Source organism: Eriocheir sinensis, unplaced genomic scaffold (assembly GCF_024679095.1).
Source record: "Eriocheir sinensis breed Jianghai 21 unplaced genomic scaffold, ASM2467909v1 Scaffold766, whole genome shotgun sequence".
Classification (NCBI taxonomy): Eukaryota; Metazoa; Arthropoda; class Malacostraca; order Decapoda; family Varunidae; genus Eriocheir; species Eriocheir sinensis.
The window spans coordinates 195,001-205,000 of NW_026112127.1; the positions used below are offsets into that span (position 1 = coordinate 195,001).

The 10,000-nt window shown below is 41.0% G+C and overlaps 1 protein-coding gene and 1 long non-coding RNA gene across 10 annotated transcripts in view; both read left to right on the plus strand.

Annotated features, from left to right (window-relative positions):
• The window catches only part of LOC126994274 (midasin-like), a 1,465-nt gene extending 1,260 nt beyond the window's left edge, over positions 1-205 (plus strand). For all 9 annotated transcript variants that reach the window (XM_050853558.1, XM_050853557.1, XM_050853563.1 and 6 more), the window contains exon 2: positions 1-205. This exon is cut by the window's left edge. In XM_050853558.1, coding sequence (XP_050709515.1) covers positions 1-150 — 150 coding nt within the window. In that variant the 3' untranslated portion in view covers positions 151-205.
• A 1,949-nt stretch (positions 206-2,154) lies between these two features.
• Positions 2,155-10,000, plus strand: part of LOC126994275 (uncharacterized) — a 12,195-nt gene continuing 4,349 nt past the window's right edge. Inside the window, exon 1 of the long non-coding RNA XR_007748931.1 lies at positions 2,155-2,380. This is a non-coding gene — a long non-coding RNA (uncharacterized LOC126994275). The remainder of the gene's footprint in view (positions 2,381-10,000) is intronic.

Consider the following 10,000-nt stretch of genomic DNA (forward strand, 5'->3'; position numbering starts at 1 on the left):
TGGCGAGGCTGGGGGCGGCGTGGCGGCACAACCGCCTCGCCCTGCTCCTGGCCGCCGCTGCGGTCTTGGTCTCGCGGGTGCCACTCGCTGACCCTGACGAGTGGCGGCGGGGCGGCGGCGGCGGGGGGCTGTGAGGGGCGTGAGGCGTAAGGAGAGAGCCCCAAGACTGTGTTACTGTTGCATTTCTCATTCTTATTTACAACTCTTTTCTATTATCCTACCGTAACAACTTTTCTACGTGCGTACAAACAGAATGGGAAGTAGTAGTAGTAGTAGTAGTAGTATGGGGTGGGTTGATGGGGTGGCAAGGAGGTGGTGATGGGGTTGGAAGGAGTAACTTGATAGGTGGTTTAATTTTGATGTGACGAGTGGTTGAATGGTTGGAGGGTTGGTTGGCTTGTCAGTCGACGTGGTGGGTTGACGTGGTGGCCGGGAGGTTGCTTAATATGTGTTTCATTTTGAGGTGACGGGAGTTTAGAGGTTTGGAATTGTTGAGAGGGTTACAGAGTGGAGTGTATAAATGGTCCAGTCAAATTGATAGGATTCTAGGCTGGTAGGAGTTTGGACATGACATTCCAAGGGAGTTTGGCTGATAAAAGCTTCATTAAAGTTGACCTGACAGTGTAAGTTGATTTATAGTTTGGCATTATATTGGTAGTAGTGTTATTAGACGAGGGGGAAGGAAGTCAGGGTCAAGGTGATAGGAGAATAATGAATTTAGAGGAGATTTGGGCAGAAAAGAGCTAAAGGTGACCTGATAGTGTGAGACTTTGCACCATATTGGCTGAAGGGTTGGTGGCAAGAATGGTGAAGGAAAATTAGGCTGAAGTACATGTTGTTGGGGGTTTAGTTCCGCAGAAAGTTAGACATGATTGACACGAGATTTAGACAGAGAAGAGGCTGAAGTTGACCTGCCTGTAATGTCATATTGGTTGAAAGGTTGGTTGACAATGGGAAAGAGGTTGAGGTCAGACTGAAGTTTAGATCACTGTAAATATTAAACAAAGGGTCGACAAGTGATTAAGCTTAGCATGATTTAGCATTTAGCATGTATTAGGAAGGGTGTTGGAATCTGATTAATCACAGAAGGATTGTGTGTGTCGAGTAAAGGTTAAGAAGAGCTGCTCCGATGGGGCTTTGGGATAAAAACAGCCAACGAGACTCCACATATGACAAAAAGATATCAAGTGTATTTTTTTCATTTAGTTAGCAGGAAAATGAATGGACGCAAGACTAAAAAAATCTTCGTTAACATTACTTCAAACAACAGCAACAATAATAACAACAATAACAACAACAGCAACAACAGCCTCTCACCTCCCTCCTCCACCACCTCAGAGTAATGATACATTGCTCTTCATCCTCCTTTTCCTTCCCCTTCCTTCCCTTCCCCATCTCTCCACCTTCACCCCCCTCCCCCTTCCCCATCCATCTCCTCCCACCTCCCTCCTCCCTTCTCTCCGTCCCTCTGTCCCTGCCTTGCTCCCCCCATCCCCTCCCCTCCCTCTCGTTTCCTCTCCTCCCCCTCCTCCTCCTCCTCCTCCTCATCATCATCATCATCATCATCCCCCCCATCTGATCATTTTTCACAGCTTGGTCAGTCATAAATCCCGCGAGGCAAGGCAGCCGAGGTCACGGAGTCAAAAGTCACGTCTTTTTTATTATTATTATTATTATTATTATTATTATTATTATCATCATCATCATCATCATCATCATCATCATCATCATCATCATCATCATCATCATCATCATCATCATCATCATCATCATCATCATCATCATCATCAATAATAATAATAATAATAATAATAATAATAATAATAATAATAATAATAATAATAATAATAATAATAATAATAATATTATTATTATTATTATTATTAGAGTTGTTATTCATCATTATTATTGAGTTGTTGTGAAGATCGTTTTATCCCCAATATTTTAGTTTTGTTTTCTTTATTTTTTCTTTCACATTTTTTTTTTATCTATCTATATCTATCTTTATCTTTATCGGTCAATCTTCCTTTTAACAATATTATCCTTTGGTCTGTTTTTGCGTTTCCTTCACTGTCATTTTTGTCATTATTATTATACTTATTTATCCACTTATTTATGTATTTATTCATTCATTTATTAAGTTAGCTCGTTAATTACCTAGTTTTATAATTACTCCGTCAACCATTTACCAATCTCCTCATGACAGCATTTCTCACACGTACAGAGGCAGCGAGCGGCGGACGAGGAGAGCCATCTTGAGGGGGTTAGCGGAGGGGAGACAGACGGGGCAGCCTCACACCTCACACCTGCTCTCCCTCCCTCCCTCCCTCCCTCCGTGATGCAGTGTTTCGGCGCCACACAGACACGCTGCTTCGGCCGGGTAAGTACTTGGGGCTCTGTTCTGTTCTGTTCCGTGCTTGTAAAGGCTGTGGCAGGAAGGTTGAGGGCGGACCGTTGCTGTGCGGAGGTAAAGGGTGAAAAGAAGGATTGGTTATAGCGGTAACAGTGGTTGTTGTTGTTGTGCCGAAGTAGATGTTTTAGTAATAGCCGTGGTGGTTGTGGTGGTAGGAAGGGGGTGGTAGGAACCGTAGAGTTGTGTTGTTGATGTTAGCTTTTCTGCCAGCCTCGGTCCACACAAGGCTGCATGTACTCAAGATATTTCTGCGTCCAAAGACCTCACCTGTACCCGCCACACCACCGCTGCTGCGTCGCTCCAAGAAAATCCTCCCCAGCTTCCAGGAAGCCACAGACGTTGTCCCTGGAACAGCTTTACAGGCACAGTACCTGTAACGTGTTCACCAGCATGACTGAGCCCGTCCTCGGCGTCTGATGTCTTAAGATAATTGGGGGAGGCGAAGGGATGAAAGGAAATAGGAAAAAGAGTAAATATGGAGGAGCAGTAAAAGGGAATGTTCAGTTAGAGGGACGGCGATAAAGGGTCTAATTCATTCTCTCTGAAGACACAATTAAAAGAGAGATTAGCTTAGAGAAATTATATTAAAGAAGTTATTAGCACGTGCTGAATGTTGAAAACTGAGGAGGGAGAAGAAGAAGATAAAAGGAGAACAAAAATAATGCGAGAGGGAAGGAGAACAATGCATGAGAAAAGGACTGGAGGAAAACTGTTACGAAGAAAAAAAAGAGGAAAAAGGAAAGAAGAAAATTACAAAGAAAAAAACAAAGTAAAAGGAAAAAGGAAGTACAAAAAATACGAAATAAAAGAGAAAGGAGACGCCAGCCAGTGAGCCACACGCCCACGCCACGAGCCAGGACCATGCAGCCAGTGAGCCACACGCCCACGCCACGAGCCAGGACCATGCAGCCAGTGAGCCACACGCCCACGCCACGAGCCAGGACCATGCAGCCAGTGAGCCACACGCCCACGCCACGAGCCAGGACCATGCAACCAGTGAGCCACACGCCCACGCCACGAGCCAGGACCATGCAGCCAGTAAAAGTGCGGGAAAAGAACTACAATGACCCGAAACAAACCAGCAGGAACCCAGAGACCTCACTGCTCGATAAACACATTACTCTGATGCACTTGTCTGCTAATATAGTGTCTTCCTACTCTGTGGCTGGCTCTGAGAGGGCTTAAGTGCGTGCTGGGGCCCTAGAATATTAAAGTGACCCCTCTTAAGCCATTTCTGCGCCTTAAGTGCCGCCCATGTCCAGAGTAGTAATTTAAATCACGACTGACGGATCCCACGCGTGATTCTGTTCCTCGGCACGCGATAAAGCCATGAACAGCACTTGTACCCACACCTCGGCCACGACCTTTCCAGCAGTGACGGTAACAGCGGGTAGGGAAGTAGTGAGAGTAGTGGTAAGGAGGAGGAGGAAGGAAGAGGATAACAGTCAGGATCAACACTCTCGGCTGTAACCTTTCTTTTGATACTATATATATATATATATATATATATATATATATATATATATATATATATATATATATATATATATATATATATATATATATATATATATATATATATATATATATATATATATATATATATATATATATATATATATATAGATATATATTAATATAAATAAATAAACATATATACACACATATATATATATATATATATATATATATATATATATATATATATATATATATATATATATATATATATATATATATATATATATATATATATATATATATATATATATATATATATATATATATATATATATATATATATATATATATATATATATATATATATATATATATATATATATATATATATATATATATATATATATATATATATATATATATATATATATATATATATATATATATATATATATATATATAAATATAGTAATATATATATATATATTCATAAATGAGAAGAGATATGGTTGAATACTAAAAAAAAAATAGCATGTATAATAAGACATTTTAATATAGGTTGATTTATATAGTGAAATGATTATAAAAAAATAGTACCTTTTTTAAATAGATATCTTAAAATGGTTTCAATACAAGTTAGTCACCATATTGAAGTGTTCATATATGAATTTTTATGCAGATATATTAATTTTTGTGGCGTCCGGAAGGTTTTTTGTCGCGGAGCGTGAAATGAGTCAGATTCAGCGAATGTTCGTCGCGACTTCTGGTCGAGCTCGACCGAAAATTACTGAAGCTAGGAAGGCGTGCTTGGTGGCAAATGAAAGCTCTTTTAATCCTGATTAATAATCAGAAAACAATGGAAAGCATTAAATAAGTAAAAAAGTTATAAGCAAAAAACTAGGACGTATCCAAATCGCGGCAAAAGGGCCGAAAAACAGGCTGTTTTGCGACGGCTTGACGACGAACTTGGAATCGAGCTATCACAAAATCCTTCGAGTTGGTCAAACTACATTGCCATGAGGGACTACAGGCCAAACTACAGCCTTCTAGAGACAATAGCAAGGCCACACTTGACAAAAACGTTAAAGTGTGTGGAGTTCGTCAAAATCGCTCTCGACATGATTAACGTTTCCAGCTCTAGCGACGAAACTACTGGAAGTAGGAAAATGTTATGCACAATGTTGGAAAAACATTGGCAGGGCTAAATCATATGTCAAATAAGTATTTTGAAATTCTCAAAAAATGGGTGTTTTTCAAGGTTGGGAACTCAAAAATTGTTTTTTTTCCGAGTCGTTTTATGCGAATTTATTCGATGGTTTACCTTTTCGAATCGGTTTTCAAGTACGGTCGCTAATTACAGAATATGGCCCTTTCATTTTGCCGTCGATTGATACCAAAATCTTTACAGTAGCCCCAGAAATAAGGGAGTTATGGCGATTCGCACCATAGGGATGATTTTCCAAAATTCGCGGCCTAATGACAAGGCTGGGGCAAGTGTCGGTTCCATAGTATAGGGTTCACTGATAAGAACATAAGAACATAAGAACATAAGAACGTAAGGAGTCTGCAAGAGGCCGGTTGGCCTATACAAGGCAGCTCCTGTACACTCAACCCCACCTTACCTCACCATCCATGGCTTTATCTAACCTCTTCTTGAATGTATCTATGGTATTGGCACCCACAACATGGCTCCCAAGCCTGTTCCATTCGTCCACCACTCTATTGGTGAACCAATTCTTGCCTATGTCTTTGTTGAATCTGAGTTTGTCTAAGTTAAAACCATTGCCACGCATCCTACCTGGCTCTTTCACTCTCAAAATTTTATTGACATCCCCTTTATTAAATCCCTTCACCCATTTTTAGACTTCGATCAAGTCTCCTCGCAACCTTCGCCTTTCTAGAGAGTGTAGATTTAACTGCTTCAGCCTGTCTTCATAAGGCAAGTTTCTCACCCCCTGAATCATCTTTGTCATCCTCCTCTGTACAGATTCTAACATCTTGATATCCATTCTATAGTAGTTGGACCAGAACTGAACTGCATAATCGAGATGAGGCCTAACTAGTGCTAAGTAAAGTTTGAGGATGACTTCAGCGCTCCTATTGCTCACGCTCCTTGAGATGAAACCTACTCTGTTTGCCCGATTTTTAGCCTGAATGCATTTTGCCCTAGGACGGAGGTCAGCGCTCACTAGGACTCCTAAGTCTCTCTCACGCCCAGACCTGCTTAGAGGAGTGTCATTTAAGGAGTAATTGTGTAAGGGGTTATTCCTACCTACACTCAAAATGCTACACTTTCCGACATCGAATTCCATCTGCCACTTCCCCGCCCAATCATATAGTCTGTCAAGCTCATCCTGGAGAACGGTAGCGTCGCTGTCTGATTGGATTACTCTACCGATCTTGGTATCATCTGCGAACTTACTGACATCACTACTAATTCCTGTGTCCAAGTCATTGATGTAAATAATAAAAAGCAGAGGACCCAGCATCGACCCTTGAGGGACTCCACTCGTAACACTGCCCCATTCAGATTTCCTACCATTGATTTACACTCTCTGCTTAATACCACTAAACCATGCCTGATCCAGTTCAAAACTTTCCCATCTACGCCGTGAGCCTGTAATTTTAGTAATAGACGGTGATGAGGGACTTTGTCGAACGCTTTACTGAAATCTAGATATAATGTCATAGTTTTCATCTCGGTCAACCGCCTCGATTACTTTAGTGTAGAAGGACAACAGGTTAGTAAGGCAAGACCTATCCTTTGTGAACCCATGCTGTGAGTCATGAATTAAATTATGCTTTTCTAGATGGTCCCGAATGCTCCGGGCTATAATTGACTCCAACATTTTTCCTACAACTTATATTAAGCTAATTGGGTGATAGTTTGAGGTGGCTGACTTGTCTCCCTTTTTGAAAATCGGCGTCACGTTAGCTACTTTCCATTGATTGGGCACATACCCAGAATTTACCAACATCTTAAAGATATCGGCAAGAGGGCCACTGAGGACTTCCTTGCACTCTTTCAAAACCCTTGGGAATACTTCGTCTGGGCCCGGCGATTTGTTTTTCTTCAACCTACCAATCTCCTCCTGGACTACTTGCCTAGTGATGATCACATCCCTCAACTTGTCGTTCTCTTCGCCCTCATATACCTGAACTCTCTCAGTAATGGTTGGTAGATTTTCCTGCGTGAAAACTGAGAGGAAATAGTCATTCATCATTTGCCTCATATCTTCTCCATTCTCAACGAGCTCGCCCGTGTTTGTTTTCAACGGTCCAATTCTGTCCCTTGTTTTCGTTCTGTACAGTTTGAAGAAGCCCTTGGGATCGCTCTTGGCCTCGTTGACTACCCTAATCTCATAATTTATTTTTGCTAGGCGGGTGTTCTTCTTCACCGACCTGACTAGCTCAACATACCTACCCGTGAGGTGGATCTCTCCGTTCTTTATTTTCCTATAAATTCCTCTCTTCAAGCCTATCTCATGCTTGAGTCTGCGGGTCATCCATTTGGGGTCGTTATATTCCTTCCTACGTGCTTGGTAAGGGATATCCTGTCTCTGACCCTTTGCAATTTCTCTAACTAAATTATTGTAGGTCATTTCTACATGGTTCCCCTGTTTTTCCGGTTCCAGCCCTGAGAACTGGCCCTCATCCAGCCCTAAGGTTTCCCAATTTACCTCCTCAAGGTGTCTTCTGAGCCCCTCATAATCAGCTCTTCTAAAGTCAGGCACCAACACAGGGTTGAGTTCATGGGTCACTGCCCAGTCTAATTTAAGCCTAATTTCCTTGTGATCACTGCCACCTAATTCTCCCCCAACATCTAGCTCGCTGATCATATTCTCAGTGTTAGTTAAGACCAAGTCCAGAATGTTGTTACCCCTGGTGGGCTCAGTTACTGTCTGCTTGAGAAAATTATCTTGTATTACTTTCAGAAAATCCTCAGATTCTAGATCACCCACCACGCCTTCCCAATCTATATTCCTATAGTTAAAATCCCCCATTATGCAGACATTTTCCCACACGTCCTCTGCGTGTATCGAAACACACGAGAAATTAATCAAGACAAGGTGAGGGTATTCGCCGGTTGCCTGAGATTGAACCCGCAACCAGCGTGACGGGAGAGCCACTCCTTACCGAGTCGGCCAAAGAGGTGCCCCCCTGGCTAAATGGGTTATGGGAGGCTCGTTCATCAGGCAGTCGCCGCATTACACTTTGTCCATCTTTTGCAAAAAGTCCCACAGCTTGGAGTAGTGGGCAAGGATATGCATGATTCTGTTTGCTCCTGAGTAGCCAAAGTTATTTTCCATTGCTATGTGCTTCGCCAGGAATGGCAAGTGACAACATTTTAAAGGAAAAATCATTGCTAATGCAAATTTTACGAATATATGAGTTGCAGCACCATTCTTTTTTTTTCTTTTTTTTTTATGTCTACATCTATAGCGCCGGTAGGCTTGCTTGAGGGTCCTGGATGGTGTTTGGCCCAAGCCCGCCATGGCGCAGGCAAGTGTTTATAGTGGCGCCATCTTCTCTTGGCTCATGCTGCCCCCCGGAACTCGTTCTCGATTCACTTAGACGGTTTCCTCTAGAGTCCGGGTTGATGGGTGGTCTTCAGGACAGCATGTGGGTAGTTTTAAACCACTCAGTGGTGACAAAAATCCCAGGTGGTAGCGTGGGGATTCGAACTCGCGTCGTCCATCACGCGGTGAATATGGGCCCAGCACGCTACCACTTAGCCACCGCCTGCCCAATATGGAGTGGGTGGCATAGCACAACACAGCAGGGGATTTAGTTCTTGCTGTAACCACGCTACTTTTTTTAATTTAATTGAAACAAACTTCTCCACTTGATAGTTCACACATGTTCACTATGCAAAAAAAATGTGAGTTTCAAATGTCAATAATATATATATATATATATATATATATATATATATATATATATATATATATATATATGGAGGGACTACTGTATATTTTTTTATGGTTTTAGGACGTTTTGGGTTTCAAGTTTGTACCATGAAATTTTTCAGAGTTTTTAGAAAATAAAAGTCCAATGTGAAATTTGTCTGCACCAACAAATTTTGGATTATATTTTGCTGTAAATCAACATCCTGCTGTATATAATTAATACAGCAGGATACGAGCTTGTAGCTGCTTGTTACAGGATTTAATCATAATATTACATCCTGTATTATAACAACTTCCTTTTTATATTTTTTTACATCATTATAATAATATTATGGAAGACAAATTGTCAACTCTGATATTCTTTACATTCCTTAAAATCTGCACGTAACCCAATATAAGATGTTAGTTATTATGATTAAGTCTCCGCACTGAACACCAATGAGTGCTGGGAATCGATCCTGAGCCTTCCGAGTAGAAGCTGAGCAGCATACCAGTACCAATACCAATTCTCAATTCCCGGCACTCAGTGGTGTTCATTACGGATATTTTCACTGTGTTATTGCAGTTTTTCTAATGATTAAGTCTGCAAAACCAATACATGTAGGATAAAGAAAGGCATAAAAGATTTATTATATTTACTTTGAGAGCTTACTCATCTAATGCTCTACACTAATCCTATGTGGAAATGGAGATTACAACAACATGCATTTCCCAGTGATTTACAGAATGAGACTAATTCTTAATACTTAGTTTGCTGGAGAGTAATCAGTAGCCTTTTCGTCCTCGAAACCTCTGCCGTGTGTCCAGCTGGTGGTAAGGAGAAATTCATATAAGTGGAAGTTTTGATAAGACATCCAGAGTTTAGTAGGAGCTATAGGAAGCACTAGGCCTCAAGGGTATGTATGTGGCACAACTGATGACTCACATGTAGACACAAGCTGTTAGGAAATATTCTAAAATTGTTAAGGTTTTTGCAAAATAACTGAGTTTCTTTTGGCAAATAATCTGATTTATTTTTTCTTATGATTTATCATTTAAATATGTACAATACTATATAGACATGTGGTGTAGTGGTAGCGTGACTAGCTATGAATTTGACAGCCCAGGTTGGAAAACCAGCTACAGCAGTTAGCATGCAGCTTATCCAGCTGTTCGTCCTCCCTTTTGGGCTGATCGATTGATGGGTGCTTTGGGGAAGACAAACTGTGGTAAACTG